This window comes from Phyllobates terribilis, unplaced genomic scaffold (genome assembly GCF_046119375.1).
Source record: "Phyllobates terribilis strain yellow unplaced genomic scaffold, ASM4611937v1 Scaffold_1__5_contigs__length_1240528914, whole genome shotgun sequence".
In the NCBI taxonomy this organism is placed as follows: domain Eukaryota; kingdom Metazoa; phylum Chordata; class Amphibia; order Anura; family Dendrobatidae; genus Phyllobates; species Phyllobates terribilis.
In genome coordinates, this window is record NW_027362761.1 from 350,765,785 (window position 1) to 350,785,912 (window position 20,128).

Consider the following 20,128-nt stretch of genomic DNA (forward strand, 5'->3'; position numbering starts at 1 on the left):
ATAGCGTGCATCATTCACCACTGCAGCCAATAATGACCAACTTGGCGCTCTGGATGTCCACTGGTGATGCATCACTTAAATGCAGTCTACATGAACATTCTAGCACCCATGGCTACAAAGATGCCTAACTTGCCATTTTTTCGTCACTGCACATCCTCCAAAGACACAATACGAAGCGCTCAAGACAGGAGTGAGGGCCCTGCTCACAAGCTTAGTCTATAAGGAAATTGTTGTGAGGCGGCACAATAAGTAGAAGGTGCTTGTTATATATGGTCCAGCCATTCTTGTATATGATTCCAGCCATCATTATAGGGCATTTCAAATAAGCTGCATGATCCGGTTACCAGCTAATATGTCTAGTTACAGTTGCCATGTGCTATTGGGTGCAAGGATCAAGTTGACACAAATGAATAGGAGGGACTAGGTTTTGAGATTGAATTTAGAAAAAGGTAACATGGGAGAGTTGGGTTGGTGAATTGAGGTGATAGGCCTATCTAAAGAGATGTGATAAAAAAAAAAAAAAAGTTTAAAAGCTTGGGGACTAGGTGTTAATCGAATTGTCTGGGGTGGTGCATTCCAGGTAACTGGGGCAGCATGCGAGAAGTCTTTGAGACTGAGGTGGGAGGTTCGGATTATGGAGTATGTTAGTCTTAGATCAGTTGCTGAGCGTTGAGCTCGGGTAGGGTGATGGATAGAGATGAGGGAGGAGATGTAGGGTGGTGCAGAACTGTGGAAAGCATTGTGGGCGAGTGTGAAGTTTGTGTTGTATTCTGTAGCGAATGGGCAACCAGTGCAATGACTGGCACAGTGTAGAGGTGTTTGTGTAGCAGCTGTACAGAAATGTAAACCTGGCTGCCACATTCAGGATGGATTGGAGAGGAGAAAGTTTGCTTAGTGAGTCCGATCAGTAGAGCGTTTCAGTAGTCGACGAGAATGAATAAGAGCGACAGTGAGTTTTTGCAGTTTCAATGGCTAGAAAAGGTCTGATTCTGGAGATTAAGATGCGAGTAATGTAAGCGATTGGATATAGGAAATAAAGGAAAGTTTGTTTGTGTGTGTGTGTGTGTTTTTGTCAACTATAACCCCAAAACAACAAGCGTTCTGCTTGGGAGTTATGATTGAACCATCCAAGGCAATAGGAATATCTGGTATAACTGTTACTAGAGGGTGGAAACACAAACATCAATTTTTGGAGAGATTTGTTTCAGAGCGGATAGACAATCCCTGGTATTTTGTATTAAGGTAGGAGTAATGTCAGAGGTGTATAATTGGGTGTCATCCGCATAGAGATACTAGAAACCAAATCTGCTGATGTTTTGTCCTATAGGGGCGGTATATAGGGACAAGAGGAGGGGGCCTAGGACTGAGCCTTAAAGATAATTTGTCACCATAAAAAAAACCCGCTCTAACGATATGGGGTTAATCTGTTGGTTAATAGTGTTATCATGCTTCCCGGTACCTGCATGTAGCCTAACGCTGCGGGAGAAAATTAACTTTATTCTTCCCAACAGCGTTCCCATTTCAGTCACAGGGGCGGCGTGGGTTCAGTCACTGCTTTGAGAATACAGAACAGTGGCTGTAACAGCACCCCTGGCGCTGTCAGTCTGGGCTGGGGGCACGGTTACAGCCGCCTCTGTATACTTAGAGCAGTGACTGATGTCATGCTGGTGCCGCCCCATGTGACTGTAACCATGCCCCTGGCCCTGACTGACAGCTAGCCCCAATGCAGAACCAGCAATGGGGTGCTGGAAAGCAAAAAGAAAGCTATCAAATGGTCCATAGTGAAAAAAATGAAAAAACTTTATTATAAATACTGCACAGGGTGTATAGGGAGGAGGGGAGAAAAATATATACATAAAGATTTTAAAAGCAGATACACAACGTGTCAAATGCAGGTATAGGACCCCTCTATGTTCATACTAAGCCATAGCTATAGATAGAACGGGATATAGTGGTGCTGGAACATAGAGGAGGGAGACACATTACATGATGTATATGTATGCTATTTATCAATGTCCCTCACATCATATTTGGCCAACATAGGCCGTAATTACCTTTTTAGTAGGAACGAAAAAACACCACAACAACCTGCATCAGCACGTGTTTCCCTGACATGCGTTTCGGCGCTTGTACCTTTCTCAAGGGGACTACTCTAGATGAACAGCTGATGCCTTAAATACATTTGTACGCCTCCAATGAAAGTGACACCATATGTGTCATCTTTGCCATGGTAGCAACAAGTGCTACCCAGTACACCGCCACGATTGCCCGGAAATTACGCAAGGCGCGTCACCGTAACAAGGATACCTTATGGCGTCAGCATCGCGGTTGCCAAAACCACCTAGGGTTGCCGAAAGGAACAGGGTATGTAAGGACGGCGACACCCCTGCGTACTGAATCACGGGGTGGTACATGTAGGAATATCTAGATCTTCACACCAATCACTAGGACACAATATGTAAAGTACAAGGATATAACAATCACACAAAATCTAAAAAGGATCAAGGAATAGCCTATTCAGAACATAAGTTGTTCTGATATTGCTCTTACTAATAGACAACTGTATCCGAACAAAAACTATAAAAAGAAAAACGAGGACTACATAGGTCACTCTGAATATACATATATATGGAATAATATAGGACTAATGTTCATAAAACACAGTTGATGTACAAAATATCATTAAATAGGCATACAATTATCCCCATAGTGTATCCCCACTATGAAGAATGGTGGACATCCCACTGTATATACATTTTCCGAATGGCAGCCGTCAAAGATGAATCGGGTCAGATGACACAAAGATGATCTTATGTTCAGCCAGAGTACAGAAGTCGTTAAACCTGCTAAGATGAATACAATTAAAATCACAAAAACACATAATACATAAAAATGTATATTTCCCCGTGGCGCAAAACGCACACCCACAGGACTGGATCATAGAAATGGGGCAAAACTGTTCTCAATTTTAAACCGCTCGGATGTAATGTTTTCAAGGTCCAAATCCACCTTGTTTCAATCTGAGCAAGTCTCTGAGATATGGGGCCACCACGTATCCATGTTACAACCATGTCTATCCCTTTTACCCTCAACAACTTTGCATTACAATTTTGGTACAATTTGAAGTGCCTCAGGATGGTTTTTAACATGGATATATCATTTTGGTACACAGCTGCCAAAATCCCCAACACATGTTCTCTAATGCATGTTTTGAGGCAGCTCATGGTTATCCCAACGTAGAGAAGTCCACACGGGCATGTGGTATAGTATATCACATTATGTGATGTACATGTAATATGTTTTTTAATATCAAAAGTTCTCCTACCAGTCAATAAATGTGGTACTTCTCACCACGTTGGGACAGGCCACGCACCGTCCACGCTTCGTGCATCCATGTCTGGCCGTAGCCTTATCCATAAATGTGTGTGTCAAACCTCCCTCATAGTGGCTACTGAACAGATGGTCACCAAGGTTCTTAGCACGGCGAAATACATTTGTAGGTTTATTCGAAACGTATTTAGCCAATATCGGAACTGCTCTCAAGACGGGTCAAGCTTTTGTAAGGGCCTTTCTTACGGCTGGAATTTGGGTATGGAATATGGTGATAAATCTCTCCGCATCATTCTGCTTCTTTTCCCTTGATTTATAAAGTAAATCCTGTCGGGATGAATTCTTAGCCCGATTATACGCCCTTTTTATCATCCTATGGCTATATCCACGTTCATAAAAACATTCCTTCAATTCCAATGACTGTACCTTAAAGTCCTGATCGGTGAAGCCGATTCTGCGGAGACACAGATTGCTCCACCGGAACAGATTGGACTATATGTGATGGGTGGGAGGAAGAGGCATAGAGGAGTGTATTGGTTGATGTGGGTTTCCTATAAATATTAGCTTGGACGGCATTGTCATTGTTCCTTATTAAACTCTCGTCCAGGAACTCCATTTTATTCGGATCACATACAAATGTGATACGCATGTTCATTGTATTTGTATTTAAATCCTGCATAAATTTGTCCAAAAGATCACGGGGTCCCTACTAGATCAGCAAAATGTCGTCGATGTACCGCATCCCAGAGAGGACGCAGCCAATTGACGACCCCTGATCCGACAGGAAGAGGTCCCTCTCCCACAGCCCCAGGAAAAGGTTGGCGTATGAGGGGACAAAGGCCGCCCCCATAGCCGTCCCCTGGAGCTGCAGGAAGGAGGCCCCTTAAAAACCAAAAAATTATGGATCAACGTTAATTCCATGGCTAATGCCTTCACATCATTGGGTAGAGAGACCCTTCCAAGAAAAAATTGGTGGCATGGAGGCCATCGGCATGCCTGATGCTGGTATACAGCGACTCTATGTCCGCTGTCGCCAACATTGCATCAGGTTCCAAATAATTGCAATGCAGAGCCAGTGTAAGTCTGGGCTGGGGTGTGGTTGATTTTCTTCCTGCAGCTTTAGGCTACTTGCAGGTGCCAGACAGCATAATGCCATTAGCCTGCAGATTCTCTTATCTGCTGGTAAATAGCGTTTTTTTTCTGGTAACTGATGCCTTTTAAGGAACCCCAAGAGGAAGGGGAAGATTAGAGGCGTAACTGGCAAAAGGAGTGGTCATTTTAGGTAGGATGAGAAAACAAAGAGAGAACATTTATCCAGAGCGGAGCATAGTGGGGAGGAGCTGGTGGTCCAGTGTTGAATGCTGAAGAGAGATCCAGGAGAATTAGCAGAGAGTATTGGCCATTAGCTCTCGCTGTTGGGTCGTTGGGCTTTAGTGAGTGCAGTTTCAGGAGTGCAAAAAGCTTAAACCCAGATAACCCAGGGAAGGTTAGAGACCGGTCTGTAGTGCAGTTCTGATTGCGGGATGTGTTTATTTTTTATTTATTTTTTTTTAAATAAAAGCAAAGGGGTTATGATTGCATGTTTGAATAGAGAATGATACCGGAAGAAAGGGACAGGTAAATATCTTGGGTAGTAGGTGACAACTGGGGAGAGAGACTGAAGATGTGTGAGAATAGGGGCACAGTAGGGCGAGCAGAAGCAAGGCACCTGGTAACTTCTTCTTTTGTCTAGGAAATAAGTGATCAGATCAGCGGTGAGGTCCCCCATGATGAGAGTGGCAATGTCACAGGATAGAAGGTGTGAAAAATGGGTGACAAAAGTGATCAAGGAATTGGTTGGTTTTGCCTGGAGGGCGATACACAATCGTCACTCCCAGGGACAAGGGTTTTAAGAGTGACAGTGTGGACTTCAAAGGAAGGAAACATAAGCCAGGGTACCTGGGGGATGACCTGGAAAGCCCACTGTGATGAAAGGAGCAGACTGATACCTTCACCATGTCTGCTCTCAGATCTGGGGGTATGTGAAAATTGTAGCCCACCAGCAGCAGTAGTGGAGTCTGACTGCTGAATCCAGGTTTCAGTTAAAACCAGAAGGTTTAGGGAATTGGAAAGGAAGAAGTCGTGAATGTAGGGGAGTTTGTTGAACGCTGACTGAGTTCCAGAGGGCACAATTAAGAGACAAGATAAGGCAAACACTGAATGTAACCCACAATGGTACAAATAATGAGCTCACAATACACAAAAAAAAAGCACAGCATGTTCAATTTGGTGTCAGTTGTCTCACTCTATAATCTCATATAATTTAAACACCCGACAAATGTTTTCTTCAAATAGAAATATTGTTAACAATGAAATGTAAAAAATAAAAGGGGGTGGTTACCTCCGAAACGTCTATACACTGCAGGGGAGGAACAAGACGCCACAGTCTCCGCATGTAGGAGTTTCTCCTGTGGATCTACAGCGATGTCCGTTTAAGGTAGCAATATGCACCGAAATTGAACAACTTTTTTTGTATACATACTTGCTGGACTGTATTTTTTTTTTGCACTTTTAATGGATAAAAATATTTCTATTTGAATAATTTGTCTGGTGTTTGAATTTATGACAAAATGTTGCCATTTTTCCTTTTGTACCCTTCATCAGTAAGGGGTTTTAGCATCATTAAACTCTCTATAATTAAAAGCTTCAGTCCTATCCAATCAATGCCTCTATCTTGCTATATGTATGACTTAATTGTATAGTTGTGATCCTACCTATCCAGTAAATTAAGCTAGTTTTATATTTTTATTTAGCAGAAATTGCAATAATCTTCCAACCTGCTTTATTGTAGGATAACTGGGAAAATTAAGCCTGTAATCTTTCCAATCCTGTGGTTTTCTGAGGTAGGATATGTGTTTTTTGAGTTTATTTTTTTTATATTGATAGGGTGTGGCCTGCTGTTACACCATAGCCCTAAAGGAACTCTTTTCAATTAACAATTGTTTTATCTTTTGACAACTTTGCATCTTCACACAGAATTTTGTGTTTTTTAGGTCAGAGAGGGTGCCAATTGTCCAGCTTATATAATTTTGTTTTGTTTCCTACAGAGTGGATATCTTGATGGTCCAGTGTATAATACTTATTATAATACCCTGGTTGTCCTCCCTATGGTACTTGACTATCTACAATACATCCTCATTGCATTGGGCCTATGTTTTATACTGGTTGCAGCGGTTCTGCCATTTGTAAACCAGGTAAGAAATTTTGTTACTGTGGTGTTTTGCTTGCATTATAGTTCACTTTTTGGGGTTGGTGGGCCAAATGAAGAAAAACCCCTGGGACCATGTGAAGTGGTGCTTTTAAATGGCACTTAAGGCAGTGTGGTGTTTTTTTTTGTTTGTTTATTTAACTCAAGCGCTGGAGTGGTGTTACTAATGGAACTTCCCTGCACTTAGTCTCCTACTTACCAGCTGCTATCTTCATCTTTTATCGGTGCCACTCTGGTCGGTCTTCTGCAGTTTGTGATCTGCCGGCTCGCTCCAGTGTTTGCTGGGCTCTGATCTAAGGTCACAATGCAGTGCAACAGAGCCAGAAAAAAGGCTCTTATAGACTGACTGGATGTCTGAGGTAATCGTCAGAATTTGCAGTCACAAGATGGCGAGATTGTGTTGTGGGACTGGAACGGCACCAGTAGGGGCTGAAAATGGCAGCTGGTAAGTATGCTACTAGAGTCTGGGAGCTTGGATAAGTAGCATCACTCGGTGCTGAAATTTAAAATTTAAAAAAACCCACTGGAGTGGTGCTTTTAAGGTGTTAATAGCAATGATCAGAGCTTGGCACCATACACTGCTGTTACATGCAGATGTCAACTGCATAGTAAAGCAAGCATCTGCTACGCTTGTCGAGAAGGGGTTAAGACTCCATTAGTGAAAAGTTGATGACCGATTTGCTAAGACTAGATGACATACAGGAATGATGGACCATATCTCAGGAGCAGAGCGTTGCAGAATCAACAAAACAAACTGGTAAGTGTAGATCTAAAATAAATGATTTAGTATTGAAGGGTGGACAGTCCATTTCAGCAAATCTTTAATCTATAGAACACATGAATCCAAGTATAGGTGGAAGAATAGTTAAGAAACCAGACTACAAAGTGAGGGGAAATGTAAGGTGATAAACCTTAGCACCATAAACTGTCAAAGCTTTAAAGCTCTAAGGCTGTGTGCCCGCTATGCGTTTTTTAAGCGTTTCCGCAGCGGCAATTCTGCTGCAGAAACACTTGGTAGAAGGTCTGCTATGTTCCCCAATGATAATCCCCCATGTGCTGTGCACATGCTGCAGCAATATCCACTGCAGATTATCATTGCACAAAAATACGCAGCACTACCAATTAGTTTGCAGAATCGCAGCGTTTTCGCCGCCATTGACTTGCATTGAATCACTTAATATCCGCATAACTACATGTGCACATGCGGATATTAAGCGATTCAATGTGCGAATGGTACCCGGGTCTGGAGAAGACTCTCTCCTCCAGACCAGGGTACCATAGTACTGGGAAAAAAAATACATTATATAATCGGCTTATCCTGTCTGTCTGTCCGTCCAGGAAATCCCGCGTCGCTGATTGGTCCGGCCGCGGCCAATCAGCGACGCGGGATTTCAAAACAAGTCAGGAGATAGCAGGGCTGACTCCGCCCATGTGGTCATGTGACTCACCAACTGCCCATGATGTTCTGAACATGTTTTGTCAGAGTGTGTGATGTACTTCTGTCACGTTTAATGAATACTTTCTGTCAGTCACAGTGCGACATAGTTCAGTCACGTTTCATTCACCGTGGTACGCGGAACAGGAGACCCCTGGCTGCAGCCTCAAATAGTCGTGATGTAAGCGGAAGCAAGAGCCGGCTGCAGCCGGGGGAATTGCGTGCTGGCTGTGCGTGGTCAGCGATGTTGTCACAAGCAGTATTGACAACATGATGTAATTACAAAATTCATTAGGGGCCCCGGGGGGATACATTTGGGGGTTAATTTTAAAGTAGTGCACAACCCATTTAAACACTGCTTCGGTGATTAGTCGCGCCCGGTCGGCCGCATACATATTCTAGAATACCCGATGCGTTAGAATCGGGCCACCATCTAGTACATTATACTCCCCTTCTGATGGCCCCTGGTCTCCTTATCTGATGCGTCCGGTGTGTTGGGCGGCTCGCGATTGTCTAAAAAGGACCGCTGACGTCTGCGGTCGGGTGACCTGTCACATGACTAAATGACGTCATGGAAGGTCCTTTAGACAATCGTGAGCCGCCCAAAACACCGGACGCATCGGATAAGGAGACCAGGGGCCATTGGAAGGGTAGTATGTTTGTTTAATTTTTATTTTTTACCATTCTTTTACTATAACTTGGTCACACTATATAAATCCATGCCGGTTGCATGGATTTATATAGTGTGACCAAGTTGTCAAGCACTTTCCAAGTGATGCTAAAATCGCTTGGAAAGCGCTTGACAACCCGCATGCAGAAATGCAAGTGAAGAACGCTTCACATCCGCATGTCCCTTGCAGGAAATCCGCATGTACAATCCGCATGCCTTTTTTTCTGCCGGGAGATGCAGGAACGCTCAGGGAAAAGCCGGAGCATTTCTGCGTAGTGGGCACATAAAATAAATTCTTGCAGTACTGCATAGAATTAGGCAAATTTTTTTTTTTTTTTAATATATATATTAATAAACCTTCACATGGCATGTAGGGTCAAACGGCCAATTTGAAATCTAAAACCCCTTTCCACAAACTCTGTGGAAAGAGTCTCTTCTGACTTGTGCAAAAATAAACTGAGCTGATGGTCAACAAGTGAAGTAATAGATGTCGTCCTCGCAGAATAATGGCTGTCCATGTAATCTAGTCAGAGCAAAAGCTGCTGTTTACAAGCACCGATCTACTGTTGCTTGTTTTTGTGTAGTGTTTTGTGGACTGAACCTCGGACTTCCTAAATGTCAATGGCCTTTTTGCTTTAAAGGGATTGTTCCATCAAGCCTTAAGGCCCCGTCACACTTAGCGACGCTGCAACGATCCCGACAACGATATGACCTGTCAGGGATCGTTGCTGCGTCGCTATGTGGTCGCTGGTGAGCTGTCAAACAGGCAGGCTCACCAACGATCAGGGGAGCAGCGACATCGTGGAAAGAATCTTTCCACGATGTCCTGCTCCTGGTTACCAGCCTGCTGCTGAAGCAGGAGCAGGCTCGTAACCATGGTAAACATCGGGTTACTAGGGGCACATGCGCACCTCGTAACCCGCTGTTTATCATGGTTACCACTCTGCTACAGTGAGCGGGAGGTTGTGTGCTGACCAGCGGGAGGGCAACGACCAAAAAATGGTCCAGGACACTTTGCAGCGATCAGCGACCTCACAGCAGGGGCCTGATCGCTGCAAAGTGTCACGCATAGCGACATCGCTGGTGAGGTCGCTGTTGCGTCACCAAAACCGTGACTCAGCAGCGATCTCGCTATGTGAGACGGGGGCTATACTCTACCTGTTTGTTTTTTATGTTTGTTTGTTTTTTTTTTAAATCTAACTGGACAAACAAATTATCCTCCCCCTTAAGCAATGACTTGTATTTTTTCTTTAAAAGCAGCCAAGGAACAAGATCCCCCTCCATTAGTGCAAGGCAGTGATCTTTGAGTGATTTTGCGACTGCCTGAGCGAGTCTTCTCCTCTGTTCAGGTTGTTTCCCCTTTTTTTTTTTTTTTTCCTAACCCCCCTAGAACTCTGCCTGTTCAGATTTGGCTGCTTTGTACAAACCCATGTCTATCATGGGTTCATCAGGTAGTCCATGCATGAAAATATGATTTCTATTATAGCAGGGGCAGAATGATTGATTATAGAATAGACTATTAATCTACCAGTGCTACATTGATAGACGAACAGTCACACATCTGCTTATGAGGTCTTATTTACATCCGTATGAGTCTCAAAGATGGCTAGGTTGGAAAGGGGCTCATTAAAAAAGATTAACAGAGGGCAAATCAGAGAAGCCTCAAATTGAATGAAAATGTCATAGCTTTCATTCAGTCATATCATTGTCTGTATTTCATTCCTTTGCATGTTGTGTTTTACAATGGAAATGTATGCACTTTAATGTATCTAATTACTTGTGCTGCACAGCATCATGTATGTGTTGAAGATTTTGTTGCCACAATACTAAATGTACTAACATTATTATATTTCCAAATGAGTGAAAATTAAATTATGCAAATTATCGCTTAATCTGTTTGCCATGACCAAATTTAAGAAGATTTTGCAAGAAGGTTTTTAAATAAAAAAATAAAATAAAAATGGCGTGGGTGAATTCTGCTTTTTTCAACAGTAAATAAATCGTCCTAAAATGTTTCACAGTACAAAATCACTTTATGCAATTGTATTTTTTTTTTCTGACTGCTCATTCTTTTTAAAGTTACAACTTTGATCTTCTGAAAACATGAGTAGTCTTTTATTTATTTCTTTATTTTAAAGCACAGTTTGTTAACTTTAATGTAATGGCTCTAGTTATGTAATAATCCAGTCAATCCCTTTTGCAGAAAAGCATTTGGGAGTTTCTACTTCTAACATTTTAGAGCTAACCTATGTCACTTGCCCATCATTGTATGTTACAAACGAGCCTAATTATTTTTTAGGAAAAATTCTGCTTATTTTGGAGTAGTAATAAAAAGTTTGATGAAAATTATGATATCACTAAAGCTCAAAAAGAAAAGTTGACTGCTTCTAATGGAACTGTGCTACTGGAAGCCAAATTATAGGTGCGTACAAGGTAGAGTATACGTGAAGGTTTTTTATTTTTAATTTTCTATTTTCATTTTGTGTAGTCAAGAGAAGGCAATAGAAAAGTTCTCTGTATTGTAATATATCTTTCTGTAAAACATTTTATGATGCTCCAAAAAAAGGGCAACTGCCACTAATATTTAACCCTTATCTAGATTAGTATATTGCATGCCTCACAGCTGGTGAATACTTACACTTGGTCTATGGAATTTCAGTGTGGATTATCGATCATCCATGCACACGGTTTATGTGCAACAGTATTGTTCACGGCTAACCATGAAGATGAGCTATATCTAAGCAATATCTGTGTATATATACATGCAGGCCTCTCCCTGTCAATCTTTTAGAGTGGTGCTGGGCTTCTCATCTCTCCCTATGGTCCCTGGCTGGATCCTCTAACTATATATTTTCTCTGAAACACTAAAGTGTTGTATAGAAAAATATATTTGGCTGCAATCTCACTTCTAGAATGTGATTCATGCTGCCCGTAGTTTGGGTGACAGGTTCTCTTTTAAAATCTTAGAAATACTGTTTGACATTTAACTTGGGTGTGAAGGAAAATTTTATTTTTCTACTGAACACTTTTAATTTCTTCCTGATATGTTTGTCATGTGCTTGTGTATGGAGTAGGATCAGGAGCTGAGCCTGCTCCATACATGGCCGCTGGGGGCTGGTTTACACAATGGGCACCTTCCTGTGGCCAGTTTGAACTTTGATCACAGCAGTGATCAGAGTTCAAACTTGTCATTAAAACCTCAATTTCACATGCCAAGTAAAGGAAAATGACAGCATTGGACACACAGCTATGGCTATATGTGCAAACTTCAAGGACTCCATGCACTAGTCCTATAGAAAAATTAAGGCAGTGTTTTTTTGTTTTGTTTTTTTTATTTATTTATTTTTTGTTTTTTTTTCCTCCTGCATAAAACAAGCCCTTGTCATCAGAAAAAAAAACTATTTTTTTTTCTCCTCTCAATCTTCCAAAAGCCAAAGTGCTAAAATGTAAAGTGATTTGGAAAGGCTAAAATCAAAGCAAATTTAATTTACCATGCCCTTTGCTAAAGATAACTCCTTCCCATATGCCCATTTAGAACATATATGGGCATGGCATTCCATGTTCAGGACCTCCTCTCCTCAATGAATTAGATATTATCTGAACTGCATGAAGACCAAAGCTGGAGTCACAGATGGATCTGCTGCTGTCCCTGGGTCACTTCATTTTAAAAAGGGTGGTCTTCATAATAAAACTCCTTTTTATACCCAGGCAGAAGAATAAAATGTTGGATGTGAATGAATGTTATGCTTGCTTGAAATTAATTATACTAACATACTAAAACGAATAGTATTTTAATATTGTATGGTCTATGTTTTGTGTTTTGCATTTCCCCATAGTGTTTATTCTACCATACTTCATAATTCAGTCATCCTCCTGAAGAGTAATAAATTGCGCAAAATTATGGAGAAAGTTACACATTTCTGGTTTACAGACCTTCATTCAGTGATGTTTGTGGGTGTACCCAAGTTACATAAATCATAGAGCCACTTAAATTGACAGTATTTGCTCTGTATTGTGGAAAGCTTTGAAACCATCAGATTTCTATAAATGGAACCAATTTTGCAAACCTTCTGCAGTGTGCCAAGTCCTTCTAAAGTGTCTATCAAGTGACCATAGCATTCTCAGAGGACCACCTCAGATATTCTATCTTTACTAGAATTTTAATTACAATTTGTTCAGTGCTTCAATTTACTGTGGGAAAAAATAGGACTGAAATGGTGCAGACTCTATCTGTAGCTTTAGAAAGTACTAATCTGTGCTTTAATGTTTCACAGAAACGGGAGGAGATCTTGCAAGACGCTGGTGAAATAACTCGAGCAGATCAATGTTCTGATGATGCAAAGCTTCTTGAAGATCCAGATTATGACTTTCCTCAAACCTGATAATTCTCAATACCCGCTACAATGGACCATTTAAAGATCTGTTTTTAAGAGCTAGTTCTGTGACTGATACCCACTAATATAAACAAACATGACTTACAAACTGTGGTGAAATATCCATAGAAGACCAGAGGAAACATCACCATCTCTACAATCTGCCAGACTGAACTCATATGGTGGTGCGGGGGTTTCCACACATTCCACAGCAAAATATTACAGGGTTATAAGGTCAACTTATAATTACACTGACTGTCTTATAGCCTACTGGCACTCACAGCCACTACACTGAAATTTATTGCAATCTCATTCACCTATTGGCTGAAGAACCATTGTAGTTTTTACTGCCATAAATCCTGGACGACCATTATATTTTCAGGAGAAAACGGTTTAGACTGGCACCTTCATTATGTGTTTTTAAAGGACCTGGTATATGAAATGGCATTGCAGCTCATGTCATGCAGAAATTGTTGTGCTTTCCATTCAGATCTGTGAAAATTAATGCACTAAGGACTGCACAATCTTGTTTTGACATGGCTCATCTGACTGTGCCTTGGGATCATTGGGTCACTCACTGATTAGTAGTTGCACTTATTAATGCTGCTATAACTTAAGCCATTACGAGTGCCAGTATAGTAGCTGTATACTAAAGCTAGAACCCCCCCCCCCCTTCTTCAGAATGGTTTCATGTTTTCAGTATTAAGAGAATCTGTTTTAGTAGTCTTGTATGTTATTGCCAGCCTTCATTTGGAAACAGCCGTCCCTAAATAAACCCCCTGAGGAAAAGGTGACATTATGTAGCACTATTGATATCCAAGTCGCAGCATAATATCCAAGCTTTGTATTTCTCAATTGACTGTGCTTTAATCATCCAAGTTGCCCTGTGTTATGTTTACGAAGCACTTATCTCTCTTTCTTAGGAAAATCTGCTCTTATCTCAGATTATTTGTTTGAGGTCACACGGTTGATACAAGGCCACAAAAATAGTTTTCTGAAATAATTTTTTTTGCGACACAGCTTTGCTCCTCAGTATTGCACTGAACTTCTCAAGCAGTAATTGCTTCAAACATCTCAGGGTAATGTTTGTCTTTATAAGGCTAGCTTCACACATCTACATTAGTCCAGGTTCATATCCTGTTCGGGAAACGCGCTTGTAACTCCTGTTGCGACTTTCTGTTCACATGAAGCTCCCAACAAAACTAACTATAATGAGGTAGTCGCTGTGTACTGTTTTGCCTCTGTTCCAGCAGTGGTGTAGGTGAAACCATGATTTTGTGGTTGCCTGAAAAAATAGATGCTGCTTGAATGGAGGTAAGACAAAGTATAAAGTGACCAGTCCAAATCCCCCTTTTTTTTTTCTCAGGGATACAGACTGAATCACTGACTGAGCCACAGCTGTATGGCCCAAAATGTGATGGGAGCACATTGCCTTAATGGTTCATTAAAGAGAACCTCATCAGTGGAAATAAAAAAAAAAGCTAAGCCCTTTTAAGGTTTTCCTGCTTTCTTCTGATGTTGTCTGATCCTATAGAGGTGTGAATGCAGCCCACCTAATCAGCATAGTATAATTTTACTCTGTCCAGTATTCTACAAGAGTGCTGTAATCCTATGACCTCAGGATCAGCTCGGGGTGTTGGTCAATCTAGAGAATTTCAACCACCCTATTCCCCATAGTCTTTTTGGAACCATTTAGAACCTAGGTGTTTTGCACAGAAAAGTCTTACAATACACCAAAAAAAACAAATCCATTAAATTTTTTTTAATTAAATGGAACCCTGGTGCCTTTTATATATCATTGTGAAAAGTAATTTATAAAACTGCTTAAATGTAAATTATATTGATGTAATTCGTATATGTGACTGAATATAAATGTTAAAAAAAAAAAAAAAAGTTTTGTGCCATAAAATAGATATCGTGCTTTAATGTATGAAATGTATGCTTTACAAAACACTGGGCTTTCTTCCCTCACTTCAACTGTATCATGAATTGAGTTTCTTAAATGGGTAAAATTGCAAAGTGCGTGCAGCAAGCAATTTTGTTAATTTATAATGTCTTACGTTTTCTCCATTCTCGAGAACCGAGGGGTTCTTAATTTTATAGTTTACTGCTTGTAGCAGACTAAACAGGACACTGCAGCAGCTTATCTTTATTGGTCAGTTTCCTAGGAATCGAGCACAACACTTAAAAGCTGCTTTGCTACGGAGGTTGTACGTCCTGCTGTGATGCTGGCCGAATTGCTGGGATCTGCCAGCTTCAGTGTCACAGGGCTCTTCCACTCCTCCCAGAGGCAAAGCTGCTTTTCCTTGCATCTTTAGAGAGCGCACAATTTTGGTTCAGCTATGCATCCATGTCGTTGGGCCAACATGTGAATTATGAGAAGCGTACTATTTACTCCAGCAAGCAGAAAAGGGAGACAGGGAAGCAGTTCTCCAGAAGATGAAACTTGAGACAGTCTTTAAGATGGAATGTGCAGGTTTTAACACCACTGCTATTGGGACACTGATTATTCAGGAAGTATTTGATCGCCATACGTTGGGCTGGGCAAGTGCTCTACTATGGAGATGGATACCTGCTGGTAATCCATTTATCATATTCTCTGGTCTATTACCTGTACTTATGTCTCTGCTCACTGATGCACGTCACACCTTTTCACCAAATATGGTTTAACTTTAGCTGACTGAGCAAAATCTGGATTACAAAAATACAATCTTTATTGATCCTGTTTGGGCCTTTTTAAGGTCTTTACAACAACAAAAAAAAAACTTTACCACAGCGTTAGGAAAAACTGTTCTTTCACTGAAATCATCACGTTTGGATTGGGCCAGGTTTACACAACACAGAACATATTAAAACATGCACAAGCTGTACTGCATTAATGCTTACTGAAAACTCCCAGCTTAGTTCTACCCTTTTGTCTCCCTGTTCTGCAGAAGGTGCTACATACTTTTCTCCCTGCAGTTCCATACTGTAATCTTTGTTCTGTATTCACATCATGTTATAAATGGAAGTTTAAAAAAAATGTTTTAAATTTATGACTTTCCTGTGGTCCTTTTTGTTTATTTAAACCATGTCCATCTAATACACTTCAATTTACAGCTTTTCCTGCCTGAGAAAGAAATGACGTGGTCCAGGTGCATATAATTGAAGGTGGAGCTTGGGAAGCAGCTAAGAGCTTCTATGGGTTTCCATAAGGCTTGGGTTGCATGACTGCATATTCTCTTGAGAGAATCTGGTCCATTATGTAAATTGAACTCTAATCAAACTCTGCTCAGTATGAAGATGGTGTGATCCGATTCACTCGGATGAGGAGAAGATGGAGAAAAAAAAAAAATCCCTATTCGGTCGGTCCATGGAAATCGGAATGCAGTCCGATGTTTTCCCACACACTTTGACTTGTATGGCCGAGTACGATCTGTATATAATGTCAAACTATGACATGCTGCGATTTTATATTTATTTATTTTTTTTCTCCCATTCATTATTCCCCCACCTTCCGCCTGGACCGTCTGTCCGAGGGAAAAAACTGAATGCGGGTTAGGGTTTGTGCAGATAACCGTATTACTCGTATCTGTCCAAAGCCACCCGATAAAACATTGAATCGCCCCCGACTCGTTATACTATAAGGTCATGCATAACATTGGTCCAGGTGTAATTCAATGTTTTGTCGGGTCGCACTCGGACAGGTAATACGGTTTTCTGCACGAGCCCTGATCCGCGTTCATTTTATGTGCATTAAGACTGTTTTTCAGATGTCAATGATCGGTACAATATCTGATTGCAATGCACGGGTTGGCTGTTCATCTCCTCACCTGAGCAAGACTGCTTCATAGAAATAATGCTCTCTCGCTTAGGTCAGATGTGCATTGTGATCCGGCAGCGGACTGATCATCACGGACATTTGAAACAGCCATCACAAACTGTGTGGCTCCTCCTATGCTTGACTGTTTCGATGGCTAAACCTCGAGTAGAGAATCTGAGATGAGAATAACATTTAAAACAACCTGAAGGTTGTACTAAATCTTGGATGTCTTAAAAGACTGATGGGAACAACCTTTTTAAGATGCTACATGCATGTCTCCATTTGCCTCCCATTCTTATAGAGTTGGTGATGGAGGGAAAACTGTGCCAAACCAGATTCTGTTTTATAGAGCTGATCTTCTCTGTAAAGATTTGTACACTAATCCATTTTGTTATGCAAAAGAACAAACATAAACCCAGGTCAGAGACAGTAGTACCATGCACATATTGTTTACCATCCTTTAGTTCACTACCTGATCACTATATCGGACTTCTTATGACATGCTTCGTACATCATAGGTGTAAATTACTAAGGAGTTCTCTTGTTTGCTGGTGAAATTAATGTATTGGTGTAATTTGTACAATGAATGTAGATTAGATATTTTATCTGTCTCTAAAGTCAGGCTTTAGACTTCAGTTTAGACTTTAGTTTCCAGCCAGAGGCACTAACTCGTCCGAGCCACTGATCGATTCTTTCGCCCTTTGACAATTATTAGATTGCTGCTATTTAAAATTTCTAGAGTTTAGTCCGCATTACCAACTGTTTTTCCTTAGATACTTTTAGACAAGACTTAATGGTTCTGCTCATTTTGCTGATCAAGAGGTGCCAAAATGTTACGCCTAAAAGACTGATTTTTGCATGAAAAATCATTGTAGTAAGCATAAAAGACAATAAAGGATGCCAAACATTTTTGTAACATGGACTTTAATGGGTATTTTATGTATTTGGGTTCTGCTTTCAAGTGCTTGAATTAAAAGCATGAAACATGAAATATCTTTATTTTGTAGCGTATACTGCAGCAAATGGTTCTGGAATTTCTTGTTTGGAAAATTGTTCCTTGAAATCCCTGTACTCATGTTGCTAGTAAAATAATATTTATGAACTCAAAAGCCAAAGTCCTCCATAGAAATAATATTCTAAAGAGCACAATTATCTTTTCCTTTAAGACTGTTTATTTGCTACAACAGCGGTTTTAACCCAATATTGCAAAGTAGATCTACCAAACCGTCCTGGTCAAAGACAGAGCAGTAAAATCTGCAGCTGAAAATTGATGTGCTTCAGTTGGTGCCAATAGATATACAGTGTGTGTGTACCCTATTTTTAATATGCAACTTTGCTTTACATTTATATATAATGATGGTAGGGTATGAGATATATTTTTTGTCTTTAGTAGGTTTTGCTTCTTTTTGCTAGTGTGAACATGCTCCTATTTCTTGCATGTGTACCATCTTAGACCTCAGTTCACATTGCTTGGTTTTTAGTGTGTGTATATGTACAGTACAGTCCAAAAGTTTGGACACACCTTCTCATTTAAAGATTTTTCTGTATTTTCATGACTTTGAAAATTGTACATTCACACTGAAGGCATCAAAACTATGAATTAACAGATGTGGAATTATATACTTAACAAAAAAGTGTGAAACAACTGAAAATGTCTTATATTCTAGGTTCTTCAAAGTAGCCACCTTTTGCTTTGATGACTGCTTTGCACACTCTTGGCATTCTCTTGATGAGCTTCAAGAGGTAGTCACCGGAAATGGTTTTCACTTCACAGGTGTGCCCTGTCAGGTTTAATAAGTGGGATTTCTTGCCTTATAAATGGGGTTGGGACCATCATTTGTGTTGTGCAGAAGTCAGGTGGATACACCGCTGATAGTCCTACTGAATAGACTGTTAGCTGCTTTTTTCTTGCCATAATACGAATTCTAAATAAAGAAAAACAAGTGGCCATCATTACTTTAAGAAATGAAGGTCAGTCAGTCCGAAAAATTGGGCAAACTTTGAAAGTGCCCCCAAGTGCAGTTGCAAAAACCATCAAGCGCTACAAAGAAACTGGCTCACATGAGGACCGCCCCAGGAAAGGAAGACCAAGAGTCACCTCTGCTTCTGAGGATAAATTTTATCCGAGTCACCAGCCTCAGAAATTGCAGGTTAACAGCAGTTCAGATTAGAGACCAGGTCAATGCCACACAGAGTTCTAGCAGCAGACACATCTCTACAACAACTGTTAAGAGGAGACTTTTTGCAGCAGGCCTTCATGGTAAAATAGCTGCTAGGAAACAACTGCTAAGGACAGGCAACAAGAAGAAGAGAGTTGTTTGGGCTAAAGAACACAAGGAATGGACATTAGACCAGTGGAAATCTGTGCTTTGGTCTGATGAGTCCAAATTTGAGATCTTTGGTTCCAACCACCGTGTCTTTGTGCGACGCAGAAAAGGTGAACGGATGGACTCTACATGCCTGGTTCCCACCGTGAAGCATGGAGGAGGAGGTGTGATGGTGTGGGGGTGCTTTGCTGGTGACACTGTTGGGGATTTATTCAAAATTGAAGGCATACTGAACCAGCATTGCTACCACAGCATCTTGCAGCGGCATGCTATTCCATCGAGTTTGCGTTTAGTTGGACCATCATTTATTTTTCAACAGGACAATGACCCCAAACACACCTCCCAGGCTGTGTAAGGGCTATTTGATCAAGAAGGAGAGTGATGGGGTGCTACGCCAGATGACCTGACCTCCACAGTCACCAGACCTGAACCCAATCGAGATTGTTTGGGGTGAGCTGGACTGCAGAGTGAAGGCAAAAGGGCCAACAAGTGCTAAGCATCTCTGGGAACTCCTTCAAGATTGTTGGAAGACTATTTCCGGTGACTACCTCTTGAAGCTCATTAAGAGAATGCCAAGAGTGTGCAAAGCAGTCATCAAAGCAAAAGGTGGCTACTTTGAAGATCCTAGAATATAAGACATATTTTCAGTTGTTTCACACTTTTTTGTTAAGTATATAATTTCACATGTGTTAATTCATAGTTTTGATGCCTTCAGTGTGAATGTACAATTTTCATAGTTATGAAAATACAGAAAAATATTTAAATGAGGTGTGTCCAAACTTTTGGTCTGTACTGTGTATATGTGTATATGTGTGTATGTATGTATGTATGTATGTATATGTAATTATACAGTGTATGTAACAATGGGGAGATCACACACATGGCCGTCTTGAATCATCAGGACAATTACGCAATTGACTCGGTGATAGACGAGGTTGCGGCTC

The 20,128-nt window shown here is 40.9% G+C and overlaps 1 protein-coding gene across 3 annotated transcripts in view; it reads left to right on the forward strand.

Moving 5' to 3' along the window:
* The window catches only part of SCARB1 (scavenger receptor class B member 1), a 129,306-nt gene extending 111,458 nt beyond the window's left edge, over nt 1–17,848 (forward strand). Inside the window, exons 10-13 of one of the 3 annotated variants that reach the window (XM_073676150.1) lie at nt 6,161–6,212; nt 6,417–6,563; nt 10,982–11,115; nt 12,957–17,848. In XM_073676150.1, the coding sequence (XP_073532251.1) occupies nt 6,161–6,212; nt 6,417–6,563; nt 10,982–11,104 (322 nt within the window). In that variant the 3' untranslated portion in view covers nt 11,105–11,115; nt 12,957–17,848. The remainder of the gene's footprint in view (nt 1–6,160; nt 6,213–6,416; nt 6,564–10,981; nt 11,116–12,956) is intronic. The other 2 variants (XM_073676149.1, XM_073676151.1) reach the window with 2 other exon arrangements.
* Nucleotides 17,849–20,128: the final 2,280 nt, after the last annotated feature.